Source organism: Neopelma chrysocephalum, unplaced genomic scaffold (assembly GCF_003984885.1).
Source record: "Neopelma chrysocephalum unplaced genomic scaffold, ASM398488v2 Primary Assembly neopelma1_97102, whole genome shotgun sequence".
NCBI lineage: Eukaryota > Metazoa > Chordata > Aves > Passeriformes > Pipridae > Neopelma > Neopelma chrysocephalum.
In genome coordinates, this window is record NW_020925744.1 from 7,130,360 (window position 1) to 7,157,634 (window position 27,275).

The 27,275-nt window shown below is 37.2% G+C and overlaps 1 protein-coding gene across 1 annotated transcript in view; it reads left to right on the top strand.

Annotated features, from left to right (window-relative positions):
- LOC113961273 (cAMP-specific 3',5'-cyclic phosphodiesterase 4D-like) overlaps nt 1-27,275 on the top strand; it is a 252,875-nt gene that overhangs the window by 198,362 nt on the left and 27,238 nt on the right. The window contains exon 2 of the mRNA XM_027671500.1: nt 26,787-26,978. Coding sequence (XP_027527301.1) covers nt 26,787-26,978 — 192 coding nt within the window. The remainder of the gene's footprint in view (nt 1-26,786; nt 26,979-27,275) is intronic.

Below are 27,275 nucleotides of genomic sequence, written 5' to 3' on the forward strand. Positions count from 1 at the left end.
TGGCTGAAATAACTGCAGTAAGTAGTGGCTCTATATTAAAATGCAATACCCTGTTGGTGAACTATGTATTGCTAAAGTTATACTCTGCAGGGTGTCTCCAAGGAAGTAAGCTAAAACATACATACCTTAGCTATTACGTACAATTGTGCAAATAAATCAGTACCTTTGATTAATTCTTCTGCCTTTCAATTATTTCTTTGTTGACTGCTTCCATTAATTCTTGCAGGAAAAAAAGAAAAAAAATCAAAGAAAAAAATCGTTGGAATTGATACTTGCAGGTTGATTTGACCAGCAAGTATTGTGTCTGAAGTCTCTGCCTGTCTCCCTTTTGTTGTTGTTGCCTTCAGTTATAATGCTAATCTGGTAGCTGAGAATACCTGTTCTGCTAGTTGTAAACTGGGAGTCCTTTGCTACTCTGCTGTTTGGGAACACTGTCTGAGCTCAGAGGTGTCTCTCAGGGTGATCCTTGGAGGCTGACTGGACAAGGAACATGCTGTTCCCTGGTGGTGTGGAGCAGAGCCAGGCAAGCCCTGCCCCAAGCAGAGGGAAAATGGAGTGCAGAGGAAGGAGAGAATGGGAGGGAGCCACTGGCCGCCCACACTGAGCTCAGCTCCTGGCTGCCGCTGGGAAGGTGGCAGTTCTAGGCCAGCCCACCCAACCCACCCCACCCAACCAAGCAACCTTTGAGGTGGGCCTGAGCAGACCAGTTTCCAAATCACCTGCATGCCTTTGCTTGGTGTGCTTAATCATCAGAGTCTGTGGGTTTCTACCCATAGATCAGTACTGCTTCCTGCAGTTCTCTGGGGCAGAATAACAACACTATAGTTTCACTACAGTATTAACGCTTAGGGACAAGTAACATGATTAAATGAGGAGCACTGATAGATGTTCAGGCCAGGAGATAGTGAAAGCTATACCACAGACTTCTCCTTTCGGTGTCTGTTAACATAGTGATCCTCTTGTGTATTAGAGTAGCAGGGGTGCAGGAAGGAGAAAATGGGAGAATGTGAGAAGACATGGGAGTTTGTGGGTCTCAAGACACAGGGACTATAGTGACAGGACTGTTTTAAAGTATAGATACCCCTCTTCCAAGGGTTTGAGGAAAATTATCCCAGGATAACTTTCCACTACAGTTTCCCATGTGAACAAACTTCCCATGAAGAGCAGAAACACACAGAGACTCCCAACACATAGAGACAAGTGAGAGGACAGAAAAGACGTAAAGAAAAGACAGTTGCTCTAGTTGCCCTGAAATCACACTCAGTCTCTGTCCAAAAGATACAGTAAGTTTAGGGTATGTAGTAAAAGCATGATATTCTTTTTAGTATCAATATTGCAAAGCATCCAAGGAGTATCTCCACTGCTGATGTGCTGTGATAGGCACACCAGGTGGCTTTGAGCAGATGCAGGTGAACCCAGGCTGTGCTGATGCATCCCCTTGTAAAGTTGGCTGGGTTGAGGATGGCTGCTGTTTAGCATGACAGTAGGGTGTGTAGGCAAACCTTATCGTTCTAAGGTATCTTGGAAAATTGATCCTAATGTTACATTCCTCGCTTCAGGAGTGACTGTGAAGTGTGGTTTTGAATTAGAACATTTCTGGAAAATAGTCCAGGAGGGATAAATCATGGTGCAAACTTTTCAACTGAGACAATTGATACGTCTTTTTATTCCAGAGAAGAAATAACAAGGAAGTAAGGAAACTCATGGTAAGGTAAAACTTTGGCTGAGATAGGAATATGTTAATTTAAATGAGAATAAGTTTCCACTTTCTTAACAATTTGCCACTAAACAGTGGAGCAGCAGTGTTCTACAGAAAATGTCGTATTTCTCTGGTGATTTTTTTTCCTATTTGGATAAAGAAAATGTTGAATTTAAAAAAGATACTATTCTAGTTATTCTATTATTATTCTACTATTCTGAATTAAAATTTTAGAAGTTGAAATTATTAACTGCTGGCAAGTCAAGCAAGCAGCCAAGGGTTTTTGGTTGTTGGACAGCATCTTACTGGCTAGAAGTGAGGCAGCTGATCAGATTCTAGAACTTCTTTTGTTTTTCATGATACATACAACTAGCCCCAAAAGTTTGTAAGCCTCAGGAATATTGTCAGCTTTTCTGCATGGTGTGTCTAGAGTTACCTGTTTACTTTGTGGGTTGGTATTATTGGGTTTTATTTATTTTTTGTAATGTCTGCCAATTTGGGCTTTTCTTCTTTTTGGAACTTAGGATTGGTTGATCTGCAAAGGGCACATCCCAGCCTCTCCAGTGCCCCTGAGAGCAAAGGTGTTAAATGATTCAGTCTGTGGTATTATATAGAACACTGCCTCTATCCTTATTTACCTCCAGAAGTGAGTGGTATTGCTCGTCTGCAGCATCATGAAGTTCAGTATATTGGAAATTACTGAAGGATGTTGTCCAGTATGAATTTCTCAGTCAATAACACATTTATAGATGAGTGGAACAAAACTGATCTATTGTATGAACATTTTATGACTGTACCCTTAAATATGTGGATCACAAGAGTGCTGCTAAATAAAAGTCTTGTTGAATGGAGACAATAAAATACTTTTGGCTTGACATCAGTGGATAGTATTGTTTCTGTAGCAGAAGTGTTAGGACAGAAGTGTAGACATCAGCTGTGCTGACCTGAGGTAGCTGCACTGGCTTCCTGACTTAAAAGTATCATAAAGTGGAACTCTGCCATGACTGTGACCCAGTCTTTTGGTACTCATGTGTGACAGTAAGAAGCTGTGGCCACATCACATTGCTTAAGATCTGGCCATCCCAAAACCATTCAGCTCCTCAGTTAATACCTTGGTGCTAGCAAGCCTATTGCCAGTATAAAGATGACAAATATATACAATAAATGATACTGAATGAAGCGTATACCTCTACGTTATTGTTATTAGACCTATATTTGAAGTTAACTGCTGACTTTCAGATTGGGAATCTGAGTGCTGAGGAGATCAAGAGCAAAACCTGGCTATTCCTTGAAGGAGTCTTTGTCTAGAGGGCAGAGAATGTAAATGTTTGTAATGGTAACAGTTTATGCCAGTGAACAGTATTAACACCAATCATATCACTTGGCTGTTGAAAAGAGTTAAGCTTTTTTATTCCTTTATTGAGTGAATCTTTTTTCCTGTTCAGTATTATGATTTTTTTTGTGTGAGCCAAGTGCCTGTTGTCATTGTTGGCGATATTACTTGTCCCCTTGCCATATCTTAAACAAAACAGGTTCACAACCTCACATACTATCTCATCACACTTTTAGTGGTTGAATGTGTTGAATACAGTCCACTGGGATAGTTCAATGCAAGCTACACGGAACACAAACTCATGGGTGGGGATTGAAGTACCAAATATCATATGCAGAATTGTGGGATTTCTGGTGCTAAGGAAAACTGGCAAGCTACAGATGACCTTTCTACATGAAGTCTGACTTTGACGGAATTTGTGGGTGACTTCATTAAGAAAAATAGGCTTTCATAAGCAGTATGGGCCTCAAATCGTGACAACTATAGAAACTCAAGGTGATGCATATGCTGTTAATTATTGTGTTGGTGATAATGAGGGAGCCTGCATAGTGTGATATGTTAAACAGTGTTATTTTTACAAAGTGAAAGGGGAACAAATGCTATTTTGTCAGTGAATTAAGGGTAGAGTTTGATGTGATCAACTAGTCTATTTTCTAACAATATAAGACATGTCCTACTGGGCTTGACCAATAGCCTTCCTAACCTGTTATTCTGTTGTCTCATGCACCAACAGGGAAACATGAGTGCCTGTCCAATTTCAACAATCCATTCCCATCATATTGCCCAGCGTCTACTAGTGTTGTATTAGGGATGTTATAGGGCTCATCCTTGGCTGTTCTCTTTTTTGTATTATCTGTGTACCTGTTTGTCCATGGATTTGCCTGATATCTTTTCAGAATTTGCTGGTAAATCATCTTCCCATACAGCCTTCTGATAACCTTTCTGCCTGTGTAAGAAAGAACTTTTTATTTACTGTGCTTTAAAATTAGTTCTGTCATTGCGGCAATTGATGAAAGAGGCTGCATTCACTTATCCACCAGCTTCGCGATTTTGTTAAACTCAGTTGTAACTTTTTCAGCCTTTTCCTGTAGAAACTGTAGAGCTGTAGCCTTCTTGTATTTCTCTAAAAAGGCTACTGCCCCTCCCTTGATCATTTTAGTTTCCATTCATTGTATTTCCTCAAACACCACTGTGTCCTTGAAATACAGACACCAGATGGCAGGCATTACCCAAGATGTGAACACACCAAAGTTCTTACACAGTGGTAAAACATGCTTGCTTTTTTTCTCAGCACCTTTGTTGATGATGCCCAGTATGCTGTTAGCTTTTAACTGCCATTTCAAGTTGAGTCAGTAATTTTAAATAATTGTTAGTGTTTTTTCTTGGCCATACAATCTTTTGGCATATTCCTATCTCTGTGTGGTTTTTTAGAGCTGAAGTATTAGACTTGCCAACAGAAAATCCAATTACTTTAACATTTTGATAAGAACTGATGTCTTGAAATAACAAGTGTTGTTTTTTTTTTTAAATAATATTGCAAACCACATGCCAAACTGAACAAAGTTTGACTCCAGCAAAGAGAGAGCACTTCTTCAGAGGCACTTTCTTTCAAGTTACATCCAGATAAACATACATAATATTCTTTCCCTACCACGTGCAAGATGTACAGTGTAGTTCTTGCCATTTGCTTTAGTGTACTAACAATTCGCTTTCAGTTTTCCTGAAAATATAATTGTCTTCACAGCACAGTTCATTCTCACACCTTCTCCCTGAGCACATCTGTAGGTTATCAGCTTGTGGACATAGCTCTGTAACTGGACCACAAAGCCAGTGGAGAGGAGGCAATTCAGTGTCTGTCCCTAGTGTAGTGTGAGGGAAAGGGCAGCTGGTTTCATAGGGAGTTCACTTGACAGCTCAATCTAAATGAACAAATCCCATTTACAGCTGGTTCAACTGACGAAAGAAGGTAGTCCAAACCTAGATCAATGTTGAGGTGCCTTGATGGAATCCTCTGCCTTTTATTGCCTTTGCTTACATCATGTAACTAGTGGTGGTATTTTGTTCCACAAGGAGGGGTTACTTTCTTCCTATCATCGCTTCTGAGAAGCACAATTACAGTGTAAGGCATAACAGATGGGATCCACCTCACATAAAGACAGATGTTTGTCGTACCTGAACTAGTAACCTCATGCTCTTCCTGGAGAGAAATACCTGTTTTCAGGTATGACTTACATCCCATATTTTAGATGTCTCCTCAGAAGATGATGTGCTCTTGATGTCATTGATTTTATCAGCCTAAGCTTCACTCAAAATAAATAATATATATAAATGAAATCTAACTTGTATATGGGCACCTACAGTGTGCACATTTAACCAGATTAATTCTTTCTAATGCAACTAACATGCTGAATATATGCTTTAATATTTAATAGTTTTAACATTATTTTATAATATAAATAGAGTATTCATATAAAACAAGGCAAGTCCAGTACAGAATAAAAAGTATTAGAACACAGCAACAAGAATTAACCAGCTATTTAGGCTAAATGTAATACTGAAAGAACTCAGCGCTTCAAATCCATGAAGTCACTAAGCAGTGACATCATCATTCTAATGGCATCACAAATGACAACCTCATTACTGTGATTCCCATCAGATTTCAGCTACGGTGGTTTTTAAGTCAGATTTATATGCACTAGAGCATATAAATAGCACCTAATAGTGCTGTTATAAATGCAGTCAAATACTAATAAACTCAAAACTTCAAGCACTAAGTCAAAAAGAGTTTTCTTTATAGATATTTAAAAAATACTTTTCCCCTTCTATGAAAGTACTAAGCATTAAGAAAAGGAAGAAGATTGTTTCAGAAACATTAATAACTGTCTTTCTTTGTCAGAGATCTCAAATTCAGCAGAGATCAATTAAAAATTTCATTTTAGTAGTTTCATTATGCTTTACTTCAATTTAGTAATTTAAAATCATTATTCAAATTAACTATTTGAATAAAAATTCATGTCAGACTAGAAAGAAAAGAGTTTATTTTTATGAAAAAACTTTAAGTAATTCTGAAATTAAATTTATTTTAATAATCATAATTTATTTTTGTGTTTTTGAAAAGTTTCCATTGGGGGAAATTATATTGGTTGGTTACCTAAATTTTGAAGGAATTCCCGTATTGAATTATATAAGACCCTACTAACAGAATGTACCCACAACATGTTTCAAAGAAAGGACGCAGATGCTACATACCTACAGGGCAAGACAAGACTTGCATGTTGGTGTTTGCTGTACTGCCCTGGGAGCTGGTAGGATGATGCTCTATCAAGGCCAATTAACCCTCTGACACAGTGACAGGCTGCTTTTTGAACCCCAGTGACTAATTTCACTTGGTGTCATACTACATCTCATAGCTCCTGTCAGCTTCCACCCACACACACATCAGAGCAGATTACAGCAAGCACTTTTCGGAAATTCTTTCAAAGAGGTATACATTGAGAAATAAACAGCCAGTCACTATGATCCTTGTTTGCCGCTGCCCTGGAGCATCCCCTACATGAGATCAATTATATAAGATCATCTTCATTCTCAGACCTTTATATTCATAATCATCTTTATTGTCTCAGACATTTCCATATTTAGTGATTTAAAGCTTGTGAGTAGAGCTCTCGTTTGATATGTGATCTCTCCTTGACTTGGCCAAAATCTATTTTTTTTTTGTCCTAAGCCTATAGATTTGCCTTATTATTGGGTTCCAACTCTATAGCTAGTTTTAGTTTTAGTTCCCTCATTTGCATGTTTGCTATCCTTTTTTGCATTTAAATCTTCCTTTCCAACAGAGTTTGGGATAGCCTTCTTCTATTGAATGTCATTAAAATTTGCCTTTGAGAGACTGCAACAAAACATTTTCATAATGTTAACTTTATTTCACAAAAAAAATACTCACTTGGTTTCAGTTTTTGCCTGCAAAACTTCCAGATATGAAATAGACATCTTTATGCCTGAAACTGAGTAATTGCATTATTGTGTTACTGCAGCTTTCATCCTTCCTTGTTCAACATCTTCTATATTATTTGATACCATTATTGCTATATCAAAAATACAGCAAATAAAGGTGTTCTAATCAGCTTAATCCTTTTAGTGTACTTGCACTTTAGATGTGTGATGCTTATAAACTTGATCAAAAGTGCTTTTGTGAAAATGTATGTATCTATTTAAAATGTAGCATATCATATACTATAACTTGCAGATTCCTCATTTGTATCTCTGTATTTTCCAAGCGTGTCCAGTGGACTAAAATTTTGATTTAGGTCTCAGAAATTATATTTCTTCATATTTACTGTGAGAAGCTACAGTGTGAACCTGTACTCCTTATGTTCTATTAGACCTTATGAAGTTCATCACATTTCCATAAGTGAACCCCTTTGTCATAACATTTTGTAGTCTTTCTGCTATCATTGCATGCCATCCTAAAGTGTGTCTAAACTAAACTGTATGCATAAATCCTGTTTTCCCCATCCTCACTTTTGTTCCAGTCAAGTATTTTTCATACATAAAAATATATCTGCTTCTACTATTTTCCCCTTGGCATAGCTTGAGCAATTTTTATATAAACCCACGTCAAATAGTCATGTGACATTCTCAGCTCTCGCATTTAAAATTAAAGATCTAATGATTACACAAAAATATGTGTAAATTTCAAAAATTAAAAGGTGAGAAAAAGATACATTACTTGTTTTTAAAACGTCACCATTTTAAAACAATCACAGCATCCATGCTTGTATAGTCAATAGAGGAATTGGTGTAAGTCTAGAGGGCTGTTCAGATAATCAGGAGTGACATCCTAACAAAGGCAGGTGCTCCCAGCTTTATTTTGAGCTCTCCCCAAAGGGACCACTGGGGAGCCTGGCCTCCAAGTTGAGACATCTCTGCAAATCTGTGCTGTTATTCTTCCCTCTGTGGTCTGTAAACAAATGTTTTTTTCATATTTTGAAACTGTGATGTTAGCAAGTTTTTTTTTAGAAAAAGGCAACTTTTTTTTTTGTGCATTTAATTCTTATTCTTGATTCATGTGTATATTTATTTTGCATGCTTTGCATAAAGATGGTATGACAAAGCTTTTATCTGCTGGTGTTGAAATGTACATAAAAAAGAAATACAGAGAAAGGACATTCAATAGAGTGAAATGCTGTTGCACATATAATGGATAGATTTCGTCCAATTTCTGTGTACAGTTTTTCATTATTGTTAAGTCTGAAACTACATAAAAAAATTGTCAGCAGGAATAGCCCCACTTTGTGGAGGGAAATATGATGAAATAAAGATGAACATTTAGAAGTTAGCAGGCCTGCACTTACAGTAGGAGTGTAGGAGTACTATTTAAGCTAGCTCTGACTGACTCAATAACAGTAAAATGGAACATGTTCACTTATGACAAATGAAAAGGTCAGGTTGCAAAAGAACAACACTAACATCAGTACCTCTGAGGGTAGATGTCCTGGTTATACTCATCAGCAGATGCTTTTTCAGTAGTAGAGGCCATATTAGTCCCCTGTTGCTCTCCCTGCATAGTTTTTTGGCTACCAAAACACGGAGTTACTCTGAGAAGGTCATCAATGGAAAGGGGAAAAAATCACCATAGTTCTTTCAGACTGGAAATGGAAGTAAGGGCCTGAAGGAATCCCTTGCTGATGCTGGAGAACTACGTTTCTTTTTCCACCCACTTGAACATAAGTTTTCTTCAAAGCATGTTCAGTGATGTGAAAGCAATTAAAAATTTATGAAGGACCGCTGCATTTGAGCATGCATCTGTAAAGCATAGCTTGAAAGTATTTTGTAGTATGCAGCTAGGTTGAAAGGCACATTTAGGGAGATGCTATTAGTGCTTCCAAATGAGTTTCAGGTTTTCTTCATGTCTCCTTCAATTTTACATTACTTCAGCCTTAAAATAGTACTGAATTCTGAAATTGGAGTATCCTGTAATTCTATAATAATTTTATTTCCTACCATTCATTTCATCCCTTGCCAGTCATTCAACCACCTGGGCATTGAACAATTCATGCAGCACGGGTTGCACTTTCGAACAGAATCTGCTCAAGCCATTCCTGGCATCTTGTTTACTTGTTCACTTATACTAGAAAAGAGATCTACACTATAAATTAAGTAAATGCTTATTTACAGCAGCATACAATTGGAGTTTTATAGCTTTTCATTCCTAAATTATGTTCTGGCTTTTGTTCCTTTTTCTCTAAATTTAAGTTTATTTACCCTTTAATACCCACTGTTACACAATTTAATTTTTCAGAGATTCTGAAAAAGTCAAACCAGACTTCTAAGAACAGGACTGAAAAGAGAAATTGGGTGTGTATCAGGAACTACTGTGATTTGTTTCTCTCCAGATTGGATAACAATGATGCTTCCCTGACTTCTTTTCTGTCTTTATTCTGCAGTATAAACCTCTGCATGAATAAGATAATGATGTAGTAGATGTGTGCCTTTCCTGTGACAAGGGAAAAAACATTCTTCTCAAGTCACTCTGGCTGCTCTTTGGTTTTTATATATTGCATAGTGAACATTTTGGCTGTTTTGTCCACAAAGTATTCAATACTGTAGATAGACCTTTATTTCACCTTTCATATTCAGTTCTTTTCTTTAGCAAACAGGCTTTTAAAATTTGAAATGTAATGTTTCCCTCCTCAGCAGCTTGTGATCACTTTAAGTATCCCCAAACCCCCAGAGTTTCAGTATTACTGCTCATTGTTCAGTGCCCATTTTGACAGCTAGTATATTAACTCTGGAAGATAGTCAGTGTCCAAATAGGTGTTTATATTGTTACCTTCTCCCTCTCTTTATTATATTTAAGTCCTACTTTGATAGTTTTGTCTGCCTTAATTTGCTGACAGTTCAAAACATACTTACTAGAGCTTCACAAAAAAAGTAATCTGTGATTTAGAACCCAAGGACAGTAAAATTGTTTACCAGGCTGTTATAGCTGTTACCTGTTTTCACAAGAAATCCCGGTGATAATAATCTTTCATTTGTACCCCCCCATAGAGGACATCTGACAAGAATCAATTCCCCCTCTAGACACAGAGGGGGGAAAAATTACAACATTTGAGGGGAAATACACGGAGCATAAGGGATCTTTTAAAAGTTAGAATATTTATGGAAGGCATGGTAAGAGAATACATGGATCAAAGCCAATAGGACCCATGGTTCCAAGCTTGCTAATGATCAGTGATAGGCACTACAGTTGCATAATTAATTACTTTTAAAAAGTTCAACCTATTCTATGTCACTTCTCAAGCAAACTGTTCAGATGCCCTTCATTTAATGAGCTGGAAAATGATGCTGGCCGGCTCAGTGATATTGAAGCTGTGCCCTTTCCAGCCTAGTCTGCAGAAGTTTATTTTTTGATTTATCCTCTTGGGTACATTGACCAAGCTAATTTCTGTTTTGATCTTTGTTTTAGCGTTCCTCTTGACATTAGTCAAGACATTATAGTCACCTCAGTGCCATCTGCTCTGAATTCTATGCTGTTAAGGAAAGATCCATGATTGCCTAGGTTTCAGTATGACCAAAATGACTGTTTAGGTTTGATGCCACGTAAGGTCGAGGACATTTGAGAAAACATATAAAGTCAGTTGATATTGGCACAGGCATTGTTTTTATGCTTGGTAACACTATGATTAGTGACTTAATTCCTGACATATGTTTTTCATTCTTTAAGGGTCAGAGATGTGAGCTGGAAAAATGTTAGGAGTCGTTCTTTGAATCTTCATGAAGTCTTAACATTTGTGGCAACTCAAATGCCACAATTGCCTATTAAAAGGTTTTGTTCTCTCACCACTATAATCCTCTTGCCATAAGTCAGTTTGTAACTGATGTGCTCATTGTGACATACGCACACAGGTAATCCTTCCAAATGAATCTGGATTTCAGCCCTAGAGGTCTATGTCCCCTCCTAAGGCCATAGTATCTTGGAATGGTTTGGGTTGGAAAGGACCATAAAGATCATCTATCTCCAACCTCTCTGTCATGGGCAGAGACACCTTCCTTCCACTAGACCAGACTACTGAAAGCCCTGTTCAGTTCAGCCCTGAAGACTTCCAGGGATGGGGTGAACATGTGAGGGTTAGGGCCTTACTCATATTTATCAGCAGTGCCATAATTTGTCTTTGATTCACAGATAGTAATTACATTTGCATTTTTGGCAACCAGGATGTTCACAGCTGTGAAGCAATGTATTTTTCTCCTTGGAATATCCATTCTCAAAAAAGGCTGGAAATGAATAACTAGGAAATGACATTTTGTAAAGCCATCACAGCTTTTCATCTTGTCCAAACAGCTTTTTCACCCTTCCCCGCACCCCCCACCCCCGGCTCCCCCATGTCAGTAACATGACTGTATGACATTGCTACTTCATATTGTGCATTTGCAACTTTCTTACAATTATTTATTTCAACATTAAAATATAGGTTTGTATTTATTTCATCAGTATCATTACATGGTTTTAGATGGATGGGAAGCATGCATTTTTCAGTTTCCAGTAGCTCTTCAGAACATTTTGCTTTATCACCTAAAATTGATTGATTTCCTAACCAGCAGTTATTTTCTGGATGATTAATTGTAATTGAAAGCAAAACAGTGTAACTCTTTTAAAATTCAGACAGGCCAGCTGCCCTCTCTGCTGTCTCCTCTTTTTTTTCCTATTTTTTTCCTATTTCCATCAGTAGATCATGGTAATATTTGGGCTTTTTCTTCAAAATAAGATTGTATTTCAGTTTAAATATTCATTGGTAATTAGGAACCCGTATCCTGGTGAATGACAATTTTAAGAGCAGCCTGAACCTCTTTGACACTGCTGTACTATCTCTTTGTGGCTCAGAACCAGTATCTGGTTCCGGAGTTACCACCTAGTTCTTTTGATGTTAAATTAGCCTCAGACACTGTATTCCTTGGAGCAAAAGAAAAGGACCCATTTCCTGAAACTTAGCTTTGCAGATTTAGCTCTTGTGCAATATTCTTTATTGCAGCTGCTTGGAAAAAAATTAAATCCAGCTTTCCATAAAAGATGAACTATAATGACAATCACAAATATTACTGCATAACAAAATTGTTCATGAAGATTTAAATAATAGAGAGATTCCCACTACTGGTTATTTCACTTTCTCAGGTGTCAGGGAATTGTATGAACTTTAATATTTGAAATATAAACAAAGATTCTCTTCCTTCCTTCTCTACTTTAAGTACTCCCTGAGGAGTTTATTTAGTTGTAATCAAACATTTCATGTCTCAAGCATGCTTGTAGAAATCTCTGAAATTGTACAAACCCATGAATATTCTGAAAACTTATGCTTACTAAATTGCACTTGTATGTTGACACCTAAGTTTATTACCAAGACCTGTATTGGTATTTCACTCAGTGCTACTTTATTCATGCACTAAAGAATTCAGATATAAATTAATTCCTGTTTTCATTGCCTTAACTTTTAACCATCACTGAAAAAAATTCAGAGAGAAAAACAGAACACAAGCCTTCTTAATTGGTTATCTTTTTTAATAGCCTGTTTTTTCATGGATAGGCATGTCGTCCTCTGTTGGCAAACAGCCATGGCTGGAGGGGGTAAAAAACAATAGTGTATGAAAATATGTATTCTCAAGGTTTCCTTTAGGCAAAATTACCAGATTCCCAGGAGGAGATGCTTGCTCATGTGCTATCCTGGCAGGGCTGTATAGTAGAGTATTTGGCCCCTGCCAGGTTTTTCTCCTTTACACCTCAGTAATGTTTCATTTGCTGCATTAATTACTCCTTAACCTTTTTTTTTTTTAATTCTTTAGTCCTTTTTGTTGTGTTCTGGAAAAAAAAAATAATTCTATCTGAAAGGATAATTCATGATTTTCTGTCTCTTATAGAAGTGCAGCATGGTGTCGACAAAAAAATAATGCCATATTTTAAAAAAAGCTAATCTAATCAACTTCTCACCTGAAGTAAAAAAGATTTTCTTTCTTACTTTCTAAACTTTTTTTCATAAAATTTCATATAACAAATTTTTGATGACTTTTTTTCCCAGGTCATTTGTTTTATTGTCTTTTTTTTTCCCTGTGTGTTTTTTTCCCCCTCCATTATTCCTTTCTTTTGCTTTCAAATTTTACAGAAATACCTGCTCCAATGTCTTCTTCCACTCTGTTTTTATGGAGCTCTTGAAAAGTACATGTACCAAAATTAGTAAATAAGCAGGTCTTTCTTCTTATTCCTTTACATGTTTCCTATGAGGAAAAAGAGTGAATTTTCTAAAATTTCTCCTTATCTCACCCAAATCTGCTTTTGATACATTTTTTAAAAACAGTGTTTCTGATAGTTCCACTGCTCTTGTTATTACTTCCAGCAGTGTTAGTTTTAGGTGGTAGCAGGGGTTTTGTTTGGTTGGTTGGTTGGGGTTTTTGTTTGTTTTTAAGGACCAGAGCTCTTGGCACTTTACAAAGTTCCTATTTTGCAGGTAGGGAAGTGGAAGCACAGAAGGGGATAAAATGATTCATTCAGGATGACTCATCCAGTGAAAGAACAGTTTTTCCTATGGTCTCATCCTACTTCATTTCCACAAAACAAAAGAATGAAACAAAGGATTTCCTGATAGTTTGATGCTCCCTCAGCTGCATGGGGGGACCCATGTCTGCTTAAGTTTTCTCCTTGACAGCCAAAGACTTTGACCATGAATTCTACACCAGAATTATAGGTTAGACATGGTGAATGGTGCATCTACAGTGGTGCCAGCTGGGGAGGCACATCATGACACAACTATGTGTGTGGTCAGCTTGGCAGTGCCTTGCATGTGTAGGCTGAGTTTTGCTGAAAAGAACTCCTTGAAAAGTAGGTTTTATCTGGCAAAACTGTTGATTCTCCTGGGAATGCTTCACAGGATGAAATAACCAGACATCATGGCAAATATTGGAAGACAAAGCTTGTTCCAAAAGCAACAATGTTACAGTGAAATTTTTTCAGCTGTAGGGACTGATGCGAGATGCTGGGCTTTCTCCTTTTTGGTCTCTTGGATCGCACATTTTGTAATGTTTCCAGAGTGACATAATCCCTCCTTAGTGCCAGCAATTATGGCATGTCCTGTCCCAATTTTACTGATGACATAGGGATCAAGAAAATAAACTTTTGAAATCAAGTTGCCCAACAATTTTTTTTTTGCACAAAGTCAAACAAATCATACACAGCTTTCCTGATAATAGGAAAGTACTCTATACAAAAGATGTCCTTATGAATTTGATTTTTTTTAATTTGTAAGCAAATGGCATTTTAATAATTTTGTTCAGATTTTATGATTTGGCCAGACTTTGCAATGCTTTTGTTAGTTTAAACATGTATTACTTTGGCGTTAGTGGTAGGGCTTGTGGAAAGGATGAGGAAAGGCAGCACATTTTGCCTGATGGAGAATGGCAGGTGGTTACAGCAAGGAGGCTGGTTGATGGACGAGCACTGCAGTAAGTAATCAGTCATCTCCGCTCCAAAATTCTTAGTGCAAACTGGAGCACAAAGTTCATTCTATGGAATTGGCTTTAACTTGCAGATAACTCTGTAACTGATGAGAAAAGTTTGAGCTGACCTTGATAGATCTATAGATATATATTTCTGCATGTGGCAAGGCTGAGTTGTAAATTTTAGTAGAATGCTTTGGTCTTGCTCTGTGAGAAGAATGTTTGATTTTGTTTTGCAATACACGGTGATTTTTAACAGCTTTGGCTTGCCAGATCACTTACATTTATATAAAAAAGTGTATTTTTTTCAGCTCCTGTTTCAACCCACTACATCAAATCTGCTTCTAAGTTTGTTTAACACTGGAAAAAAAATGCCTTGTTACAAGCAGAGTGTAAACTGGTATTTCTGTTACTGTATTCCTTCACAGAGAAAGACTAATTTCTTTGCTGAGGCATGCTTAGCTTAGCTCTGTGTGTGGCATTTAAAGACTGTAGCAGCTAGTGTTTTGGTTGTTTTTCTTGTTTCTAGTTAATTTGTGAATAGTCCTTGAGAATTTGTAGACTTCTCATTTAGGCAATTTACCAAATAAGAGTTGCATAATATGTGTAGTAATTTTGCACCATAATACTTTCTTTATTTTGTAAATAGTTAAAACACTGTAATTTATGGCTTTCTAGGTTTTGCTTTGTTGCTTTTGCTTTCACCGTCCAACAGTCATGTGCACAATAGGGATCTTAAAGTGACTAGCAGAAACAGACAATATAGGAGCACAAGAAATGGCAGTAAGAACATGCTTATATTACAATAGTAATTAATCATCATGAAACTGTGAATGAAGTGTTCCAATTATCTTGAAGTCTGCAGAAGATGTTAATCAAACACACACCATAACCAAACTGCAGTGTGCACTTGTTCATCTGTATACTAACCATTAGAAGGCAACTCTTCAACACTGCATTTGAAGTCTGAGATTGTTGATAGTGCTACAAGAGGCTGAACAAGAAAACTGGAGATAAACAACAGCAAATGCCAGAGTTTAGAGATTAGGCCATCTCTCCAACATGTGCACAAATGTGTATACAATAAAATGATATTCACGTTATTAGGCTTGAAAAATCAAGCACAAAAGTCAGCATTACAGTTGACTTAGGAACCTTGGTCCTGGGCACAAATAATTTTATACTTTACCTAAATGGTTCTATATTGTTTTTACGTCACTCAATGCACAACACAAATGCAACCCTATTCATGAGATATTTAGTATTCTATTATTTTCTTGCTGCTCATTATATGGTCACATGGTTTATTGACAATCTGCTGTTCACATATATTGGAAAAGCAGTTATAATGCTTTTCTATGGTGCTCATCACTATGACAACTTGCTGCTTCTCACAGATGATTAAATTAATTTTCTTATCATCCTTGTGATAGAGGGAATGATTATCATCCTTGCTTAATATATAGGAGAACTAAAACACAGAGATTAAAGTTGAACTTGAATATTCAAAAGGAGATGTCTAGGACTTTGTCTTTTTGATCTCCTTGTCATGTAATGACTTGTATTCAGAGCATAGTTTTGATAAAGGGGCGAGAAAATTAGGGGCTGGAATACAATGGGAAGGTAGCACTTCTGTTTGCTTCTTCTTACCCTTTTCCATTGGCATTCATTTTTGGCCACTATGAGAGAGAGAATGGACCTTGACATCCAGCAGCTGCTCAGATGTTCTGAGTTAATTGATGTTTGTGAGTGCTGACGCCCACATGGATTAAGCAATAGCCTTTCAGAGTGGATACACCAAGTATGAAAAACACTTGATTAGTGACATATGATAAAGTTGGTGTAAGTGACTGGTTCGTTATCAGGTGCTCTGCAGCTTGGGCAAATATTATTTCCAGTTCCTGATGATAAAGGCACTCATACTTCTCTGTAGTCTTTTGATTCAGTACCTACTTTCTGCCATGATGAGACAAATATCCCATCAACAAGAGCTTCCTCCTCAGAGTCCTCTTAGACTCTGAGCAAGACAGGAGGTTTTAAAAGAATAATACAGTATCACTTCATATTTTTTCAATAATGTAGATACCCAGGGTGACTGACTTAAGGTTGGCCTAAGCTTATAAATTATTGAAATTTATGACGTTGTTCACAGAATCAGAAAAAAAAAAGGCATTTTGCAGACACTTGGCTAAATTCTACCTTGTGCTGCAAAATATGAGTCACTAGAATATCTCACTAAACAACTTCCACAATTTTGTTTTAAATATGAAAAAATATTATTTTCTCTTCCACTTTCTATCAACAGTTGACCCACTTTCCCTCTAAAAAAATCTTGGAAAGAAAATTGCAGCACCACTGGACAGAATTTAGCAATGGCAAAAAGAAAACTGTGTTGAACATCAGGCAGCTCTCTTAAGTAATGTTATTAGGTATTGTAATAATATATATAGCATTAAAATCATGTCCTGAAAACCGGGAAAAATAAGACCCAAATGATCCATTATTGTAGATTATAATTTCCTTTGGACTAGTGACATGAATTATCTTTCCTAACGTACCAGGTACTCAGTCAATGTGTTCAGGGTCTAACATGAGTGCATAGACTTAAGACATTCGTCTCACCACTCTTCCAAGGCTAGCTCCTGACCTTGTTTCCCTTTAAAGGTTGTTGCTTGGATGCGGCAAAAGACTTCCAGACCCCAAATCACTATGTGCACCTTGATACATTTAGTAGAAGTCTAGGGAAGTGGAAGCAACAAAAAATCTAACACATTTCGTAAACTTAACAAAAAATGCAATATAAAATAAAAAATAATTCAATATAAAAAATACAAATACACAAAAAGCCCCCAAAATCAAGGGAAAAGGATGAAATAATTTGAAAAAAACAAGATAGAAAAAATTTATAACTCTGAAGGTCTTAATAGCTTGAGCTTTCATCCTTTACAAAATACGTATTTTGCTTTCAGTGATAATTACTGTTAGCATATCTCAACATAAATTCTTGTGGAAGTAGAATTTGTATGTGATTTATTGCTAGTAATTGCTTATTGCAGTTAGAGCAATGTTACGACAGCGTGAGAAAATTAATTTTTTCTTGTCAAATATAATTATATCTCCTTTACATAGAGCTTTAATTGTCATAGGCAATCTAGAACAATACCTAAAGAGACAACTGCAGTTTCTTACCCAGCTGCCTCCTGTCCACTTTTCTCTGAAGCTGGCCTTGCTTTTTTTTTTGACATCTCTGTGTGCATAGATATTGTACTTGTGAAACCAACCATCTTCTACGTGCAGAGTTCTTATAGTTTTGGCTTTGAGTTTCTTCTCTTTGGACTTTTCTGTCCACAGCTCTTATTAATTTTCTGCAAGACATATTTTTTGAGGACAGGTTTACCTAAGGTCAGTTGAGCAAAAGACTTAATAATTATGAGCTGAGTGGTGGTGAGGGTTGCAAGATCCTCTTGTGATGATCACACCTTCTGGCTCACTGGGCCTCCTCCTAAGAAGAACATGGGCCTGTTAGAATGAGACCAGAGGAGGGCCACGAAGATGATCAGACAGCTGGAGCACCTGTAAGGACAGGTTGAGAGAGCTGGCCTTGTTCAGCCTGGAAAAGAGAAAGCCCAAGGGAGACCTTATAGCACCTTCCAGTACCTGAAGAGCACCTGCAGGAAGGCTGGAGAGAGACTTTTTAAAAAGGACATGTAGTCACAGGACAAGAGGTAATGGCTTTAAGCTGAAGGAGTGTAGATTTAGATTAGATGTTAGACAGAAATTCTTTACTGTGAGGGTGGCGAGGCACTGGAACAGGTTGCCTAGAGAAGTTGTGGATGCTCCACCCCTGGAATTGTTTAAGGTCAGGCTGGATGGGGCTTTGAGCATCCTGGTCTGATGGAAGGTGTTTCTGCCCACAGCAGGGGGGTTTGAACTAGATGATCTCTTGCATCCCTTCCAACCCAAACCATTCTGTGATTCTATGCTGTATTCTCTGGGACAGGAGGTTAACATGGAGCAACTACAAATGCTTAGTCCTTCCACCTACTGTCTAGGGCATTCTTTGCCAAAGATCTTTGCCACTAAGCACAGTGTAAGTGTAACCTTATCTGTGACCCTGCCAAGTTTTTATCGCCATTGGGGCTATATATGATGATGCTTCAGAAAGGTATGTTTGCCAGGAAGCTTCCTAATGCGTATTAGTGTTAGCCATGGAGAATATTTATACCTATTTTCTGGATTCTTTTCATCAGTACTGTAAGGTATTGATTTAAATAATACAGGTCTGAGGAATTATCTCTTTTCCTACATGTTTGCTTTGTCATACCAGTAATTCATAAAGATTATGTAAGCATTTTGATAACTTTTGATAATGGCATCTTACTGAATTCACAGGAAGAGGAGGGTGAACTCTTTCAGTGTATTGAATTTTCCTTCTCTGACACGTTTGCTTCTCAACCATGTTCGTACATTCATTTCTAGACATTAGGTTTTCCTGAAGGAAAGGAGCTCTGCTAATATTTTATGATGGCTGCATGTTAATTAGGATTAGTCAATATGCTTGACAAATGGCATGCATGTTTTTATAAATTGATAAATAGACATTTTTGTATGCTTTGAGGTTTGATACCAATACCTTTAAAATAAGAGAAAATTAATATCACTGTGATTACAGTAGATTCATGCCAAATGTTCACATTCAGTGTGAGTTGCTTTTGTATCCCAGCATCCAACTACTGCTCAAAAAGAAGTGCTGCAGAAAAAGAATTATAGTTGGATCAGAACTCACCCTTGAGAGACAAACAGTATTGTTCTCAAATTTCTTGAAGAAATTAGGTAAAGTGATTTTTTAAAAAAGAGTTTGAAGGTGGTTCAGTATTTATGACATCCAGAGGGACCTGGACAAGCTGGAGAAGTGGGATGAACTGATTGAGAGCAGCCCTGCTGAGAAGGACTTGGGAGTGCTGGTGGATGCAAGGCTGGACATGACCCAGCAATGGGCACTGGAAGCCCAGAAAGCCAGTTGTGTCCTGAGCTGCATCAAAAGCAGCATGGCAGCAGAGCAAGGGAAGTGATTCTGCCCCTCTACTCCACTCTGGTGAGATCCCAGCTGGAGTGCTGCATCCAGCTCTGGAGTCTTCAAGAAGGTCATTGACCTGTTGGAGCGAGTCCAAAGGAGGGCCACTGATATGATTAGAAAGATGGAGTACCTCTCCTATGAGGAAAGGCTGAGAGAATTGTGATTGTTCAGCCTGGAAAAGAGAAGGCTTCAAGGTGACCTAATTGCAATCTCCCAGTACCTGAAGAGAACTTATAGGAAAGATGGGGCAAGACTATTTACAAGAGCATGTAAAGGGAGAATATGTTCAAATTGAAATATAGTAGGTTTAGATTAGATATTGGGAAAAAATTGTTTACTGTGAGGATGGTGAGGCACTGGAACAGGTTGCCCAGGGAAGCTGTGAATGCCCCATCCCTGGAGGTCACAGAATCATAGAATCGTAGAATTATGGCATGATTTAAGTGAAGGGTAACAGACCGAGGAATGAGGAAATCTGCAGAAAATATTTTCTGCAGATTTCTTCATTCAGACCTCAAGCTGCCAAAGATTTTACCAGAAGCATTGGAGAAAACAATTAATGTCTCAATGGCTTTTTGTTGTCTAAAAATAGGGATACTAGTCCCATTGGGGTTATTAGATCAGAAGAACCATACAAAGTGACTTAAATCTAGTATAAGCATGAACAAATGACCACATTTCTTGGAAATTATTTTGCATTTAATTTCTCTTCTGGATTTTGGTTGAATTTTTATTACACTGCAATAAGACAACTATTTCAGCTTCAAAGAAACATCAAAACATCAAATCCATGGGATAGGACCTGGAATCTGGCATTCTATCTGAACATCACATTAGTAGGGAGATGTTCACTTAAAATAGCCAAGTTTAAAGAATACAAATTGCCAGGTGAGGGATGATACCCTCTCTGAGGAAAAAATAAAAGGAATCACAAAGGGAATCCCAGTATGGCTGAACGCAACAGGCAATTTGATTTAATAGGAAGGCTTTCATGCTGAATGGATACACTGCTGAGATATAATTAAGAATAATGAGGTGACAATATGAAAAGTACGTCTTCATTTGAGTACAAGGAGACTGTTCAAAACAAAAGTACCAAAGAAATGGAATAGTCATTACAGGAGACTCCTTGCTTGGAAACTTCATAACAGAACATGAATCAGTTTGTTTTGAGTGATTGGCTGTGTTTCCTGAGATGCTTACTAGCAAATCATGAGACAGAAGATAAATAGATAGGTGAAGTACATTTGTTTAATTTTTACAAACCTGTCTGCTTCATTGTATTTTTTTGTCCTACACATCTTTGTTATCTGGGCTTTTAATAATGAGCCTTGTAATATTATACTGAATTAATATTCAGCCTTCTACACCCAAATGTTTCCAAAAATAGTTTTGCAAGAGCAAAAGCTGAGTTCTGCTGCTAAAAAAAAAATTACATGAAATGTCACATTTTATTCTTTTGCTTGGAATTTTGATATGGAAAATCTATCCACACCACTTCTAAATATGGAGTTAATCATAGAGCTTGCTTTTTGAATCGCTTGACTGGAAACTCAAAGCCACAAGCAGATAGCTGGCTTGAATTCTACAGCGGCACATGAAAATTCAGATTTAGATCATATGTTCCTTTTAATATCATTTGGTTACAAATGACTGGAAATATTTTTAAGTAATGGAAGGCAAAGTTTTTGTTAACTATGCTACAAAGAAAATAAAAATATCAGCTCACATATAAACAATTTTTTTCTTCAAACATAGTTATATTCCTTCTAAAATATCAGTATAAATATTTCTCTTTTTCTCCCCTTATTTTACTGAGGTTTTTAGCTTTTACTAGTCATGGGGGAAAAGACAGACAGGAAGGAGAAAACCAGATATGGTCTCTTCTGTATCACTGGGTAGACACTGTCAGAAAGGAAACATTATGAAAGGTCCCAAGCATAGAACTAATGCAAAAAATAAATTTTAGGCCTGCTACTCAATTATATAAATCCATTTATTTTTACTTATTTTTTTTCTGCTGTTGTACGTTAACCTCTCACCATCTAAAATCTACTGGGAACCTATAGCAGGGGTGAAAAGTGACAATTTGTTTCTTTCTGATAAAGAAAATTTTAGATTTTTATCTTTCATCTGGGAATAGCTAGGCCTGGCAAAAAAATGGGACACCCAAGTCAGCTGTTGGCTTAGTTTAATGCTTAGTTTAATAATAAGCAATAAAAAAGCTCAAGCGAAGTCATAAAGACCTACCAAATGATTTAGAGACAGGCATACAGTGCCTCCACATCCACAGTGTGCCATCAACTGCTTTTTTTAATTCCAAGCAATCCAAGTAATAAATTCAGATTCTACTTTTGAAGGCATCATCCAATCCTTCCCTTTCTCCAGTTGCTACAGGTAGCCTCCCCTAGTGGTAGGTTCCTGTCCTGGGGCACAAGCGATCAATAACTTACTTTTTCCTCAGAACCATATAGTTTTATTACCTTGTTTTAACTCTAAACGAAATCCTGCCTAAACGCAGTTGCTTCAGGGCAGGTCTGTGATAATTTCTGTGAATTACAGGTGCTGTGCCAAAATCCGCCATTCAGTGTGACGTGGGGGTTATGTTACCAGGTGAAAAACAGGATGGGAATTCTTGGAAGTTAGGACATTGAGATGTATATGTAGGTCACAGCACAGATGGCTGGAGAGATTGCTTGACACTAGGACAATGGACTCCTTTGATGGGAGACAAAATTTGCTCCTCTAGAACTTGCTTGTTCCTCTATTTAAAGATGGTCTTAAAAGATAAGGTGTCCTCAGAGGATCAATTAATTTGGCTCTCCCTCCCTTCAGCTTTCAAGATAAGATGAAGGTGGGGAGACACTTAAGGGGGAATATCAGGAGTGCAATTTGTATTCTTAAAAAGTCTAGTAAATCCTTAATTTTAGGGTGAAATTTATTTCTTTCTCTCTTCTACTATTGCTTACTTCTCTAAAAATAAAACCCACACAAATCAAAAGAAAAAAACCAAACAAAATGTCTCAGAATTAGTGCTGAAGTCTCAGTAATAAGGAAGACCAACACGAAAATTTTCTCTGCAGCCTTAATTACAAAGTCTTGTGTATAGTTATTATGATGTCATTATTCCTATTTTATACACAAGCCTCCCCATTTTTTCTTTTAGCAATCTTGCAGAGTAGGAAAGCATTTTTTAAGCACTCAGAAGGAAGTCCACAGAGGATTTCTTTTAATGTGCAAAGAAGCTGTGCTATCATTAACAATGAAGCAGTTCTCGATCGAGGATCAAGAACATTTCCTGTGCTTGCCAGAGTCCTACTATTGTCTGAAACAAATCACTAATAATCTTCCTAAAGTTTGCTTATGATGTTATTACTTCTCGTCCTATTAGGGGCACAGGGAAGGTCAGCCATGACTCAAGACAGCTAACCACCTTTGTCCCCATCTCAGTACAGAGCCTGGATGACAGATGGTGGGCAAGACATGCAAACATGGAAAAAAAAGTCTGAATTTAATCTCATGTCATCTTTGTCATTATCGAACGCTGAACAAGGCAGGCTCTAAAGATAAACAGTATCCACTAATGCCCTAAAACATTTTGTCAAAGTGCAGACACAAAAGTTGTTGAATTATCATTGGCTTTTCATACCTTCAGCATCTCCAGAGTTGCAGCAAAGATCTTTGAACATATAAAGTTCTGTGATGGGCTGTGCCAAATGCACCTGTCACTAATGTCAGCTTCAGTTTGCATTGTGCAAAATGTCTGAACCTGGCTACAGAGCAACAGTGGAAAATTCTGTCTTCAAATGGCCACTTTCTGCTGTGAAATGAAAGCAGAACAGTTCCTGTGCTCCTTACTAACAACTTCCATGAAGATGATGTTCAGTTTCTCTGTTCTTTCTAATTCACAGTATATTCTTGCTGTGGCTTAAAACTTAACAGGAGTGGAAAGATAAGTATGAAGCAACCACAGCTGACTTTTTGCAATTACTGCCCAGGCAAATTAAACGATGTATCCTACTTTGTAAGTTAAACGTTTATTTTTTTCAGTGTATGCTGCAAGAAGGAGCAAAGAAATGGTGTGAAAGTCTTCAATTCCCCATTCTGATTCTCTGTTCTTTTGCTGCAGTGTAATCAGCAGCACAGTGTCTTACAAATAAGACGTGATTCAGACAAATAAACAATTTACTTGATGTTCAGTGTAGTAACACTTGTTTTGATTTAGAGTTCTACAGGCTTTTGTATCTGAAAGTGTTGGTAAATGTCCCAGAAAGACCCAAACAAGACACTTAACTGCTTTAGCATTTTAGAAACTTTTTAATATAAACCTTTTTCTGAAAAACCAGTGTTATATTCACATTCCCCTTTGACTGTAGAACTGAACTTTTTTCTTGATACATATTTTCATAAAAGACATTTTCTTTGAACAACACGAAGCAAATCCAGCTGATGTATTTGGATCCTGTTCATTACTTTTGACAGCCATCTAGTGGACACCATGCAGTGCAACAGAACAAAATTTCTGTCACAACAGCAATGTCTTTGTGGTTATCTGGTGGAGCAAACCACAGGCCTCTCCCAGCTGGTGAAACTGCAGTTCTAGTTAACAGACTTCTAAATTTTAAAAATTCACTATTTTATAACCTAACAGTGAAATCATTCGTAGAAGTCTGCCTTAGTTTCTGACTGGAAGAAATGACTGGTAATATAACACTCGTATCATATCCACAAAAGGTGGGTGAAGAAAATAAATCTGCAAAGAGAACCATATATTCCTCTAATCCACTTAAATACTTTTGAATCAGTTGAATATTTAAGGCCACTGTTAGAAAAGTCAATTTAGTAGTCACTCTTTATTCAAAGTTTTTCTGCTGTGAGACACATTTATATTCATTTATTTCTATCCAACTTTTAACTTTTGCTTTAAAGTTCTCAGACAAGCTTATATATATAAGTATATCGAAATTATGTTGCCGTTGCAGAAATTAGTCTTATTGAGCACAGGAGTAAACAGTCGTCTTCTGTTTTACCTAAAAGTGCAGGAATGATCTGCCCTCCTGCCCTCAATAGAACAACAAAAATAGAAAATTGTATTGTTTAGGAATCTGTGTGTTGTTGCAGCTGCTTAAAGGAAAAAAAATTAGGCAATGAGATAGAAATGTTAGGAAATTTGGGTATAATGAGCCAAACCCTTCATTAGTATTGTGATTATTTTGTGCCCCTGGAATATTTAGGAATTCAAACTCAAAAAATATTGATTGAGAGTAAAAGTAGTCATGCTAGTAACAAGGGTAATATGGTTATGAACTTAAAGCAATACAAGCTGCAAATGACATTTTACAATAGGAGTCATGCTATCTTGACCTTTCCAATACATTTTTAGATACTTTTTGTGAGCAGATCTCACAGTGATCACAAAGATGCAACACATAGGAAAAATGAAGGGCAAAGAGGAGCTTTGCACTGTTCAAGATCATATAGCAGGATGGTGACAGAACTCTCATTTGATGTCTCATGGTTTAATCTTAGTTTGAGATTGATAAAGTATAGCATATTTGAGTACACAGAAAAAGTTACATAATCAAATTAAATCAAATTTTGGAAGAAGTGTATGTGTTCTGATTTACAGACAGTGAATTGTTCTGAAAACTACAGTGAAAAGAGAAATTATTAAAATTTCTTGACATTTTTTAATACTATTTTCTGTATTTTTTTAAAAAAGAGAAACTGCCAGGCATCTCTGTCAAAACAGGCAATATATGTTTCTTTGATCAGTTCATTTAACAAAGCTGAAGCAGGCCACAGGAATGTTGTCATTTCAGTAAAGCACTGAAGTGGTAACCTCATTGAAACCTCAAGTCAATGGCACATAAAACAAGCTAGTGTAGAGAGCAGCACGTACCTTCTGTGACACTTGTGCTAGGCTGAAGTCTAATCGACAACTGACCTGTTCTGCATCTTTTCTCTTCGGCTGTCATTAGATGTAACTGAATACCAGTGGGTGTTCTTCAAATGAGTTTCAAATTGAGTACTTTATAGGGGTTCAATACAAATACATATTATGGTGCTAACACTTATCCATGTTTAAAAAATCATGTGCAAGATCCTTTGTTCATCCCTCATTCTTAAATACTTTAGCAGTACTATTTAAATTCCCACTAGTATGGCAAATGAGCCTAGAGACCTAGTCTTGTTAATCCACACATCTGTAACCTCTGAGATTATGTACCACAACACATTAAGTCTAAAAATGAATCCACATGCTCCAAAAAGACTCCATATAGTACCAAATGCAGCTGTTGGGCTGCCAAGCAACATAGGTTGCCATAAGCACATACTCTCAGCACCACCCACCCTGTGCAAGTGTCTCATTGTTTGCAGACTCCTGTTCAAGGTCTTTCCACTGATTTTGAAAACCCTTTGTGGAAATATCACAGTCCATGTGAAATAGCATCTACTCTCTTTCTCTCCCCTCGCCCTTCAGCCTCTCAGGACAATTGTGTTCCCTAGGAAAGATAAGCCATTCTTCATACCAAATACAACAACCAGAAGTGCTGGATCTAAACTGTCGTTCAAAGACACAAATGGCTACAGATGTTGTGCTGCTTGGTGGTGAACAAAGAACTCATTGCTTCAATCTGATTGCAAAATAGCAAATCTTATGCAGTCAGATGTGCCCAAGCACACACATATCCCTTAAAGCTACCCCAGCACTTTGTTTATTGGGATAAGAAAAAATACATTCTTGAAATATTTTTGTTGTAATAAAATATTGTGATTGGGTACTTGATAACAAAAGAGCCCTCAACTGCCTTAACAATGGGAGATAAGATAATGAGGGTCCAGCTCAGGAGAGATAGGACCTGAAGAAAAGAACAATGAAACATGTTTCCTCCGGTATAGAACTCCGCGGATACTCTATGTGCAGAGGAGCATAAAGCTTCCTCTATCCTAGCAGTAGGGTTTTTCCTCTACCAAATTTCTTTTCCTTCAGACTTGTTTGTTTTGTTTATCAGTAATTTTAAAGTATTTCTCTTGTGTGCCTTGTGTTTTTGCTCAGCAGTGGACATGACCAGATCTTTACTTCCCCATTGCTATCAAGAAGCAATTAGCTATGCTAATTTTGTCAGAAGAGCATTTATTAATTTCAACGTTCTTAGGTCAGTGGCATAAATATTTTTCTCTTCTTTTTGCAGTTTCGATGTAGACAATGGTACATCATCGGGACGAAGTCCCTTGGATCCCATGACAAGCCCTGGATCAGGGCTAATTCTTCAGGCAAATTTTGTCCACAGTCAACGTAGGGAGTCTTTCCTTTACCGGTCAGACAGTGACTATGACTTGTCTCCAAAGTCCATGTCCAGGAACTCTTCCATTGCCAGTGATATGTAAGTACATTATAAAATACTCCTAGTCAGTAATTTGTCCACTGTCTTAAGATTTTTCCAGCCACAAGAACTTTTTTTGAAAATCAGAGACAGTAATCACTTATGATACTGAAGTAATGGAAAATTGTTTGCTTATTTCTTTAGTGAAGATTATACTTTTTCTGCGCTTTCTGGAGGTAAGGATATCATGAGAGTGTACTTGATGTGTATGCACTCTATTATCTTTGACAGAATAATGATGACAGTCAATACAGGTGTACTAAAACACTAAGGAAAACTCCTATTTTCTGGATATTA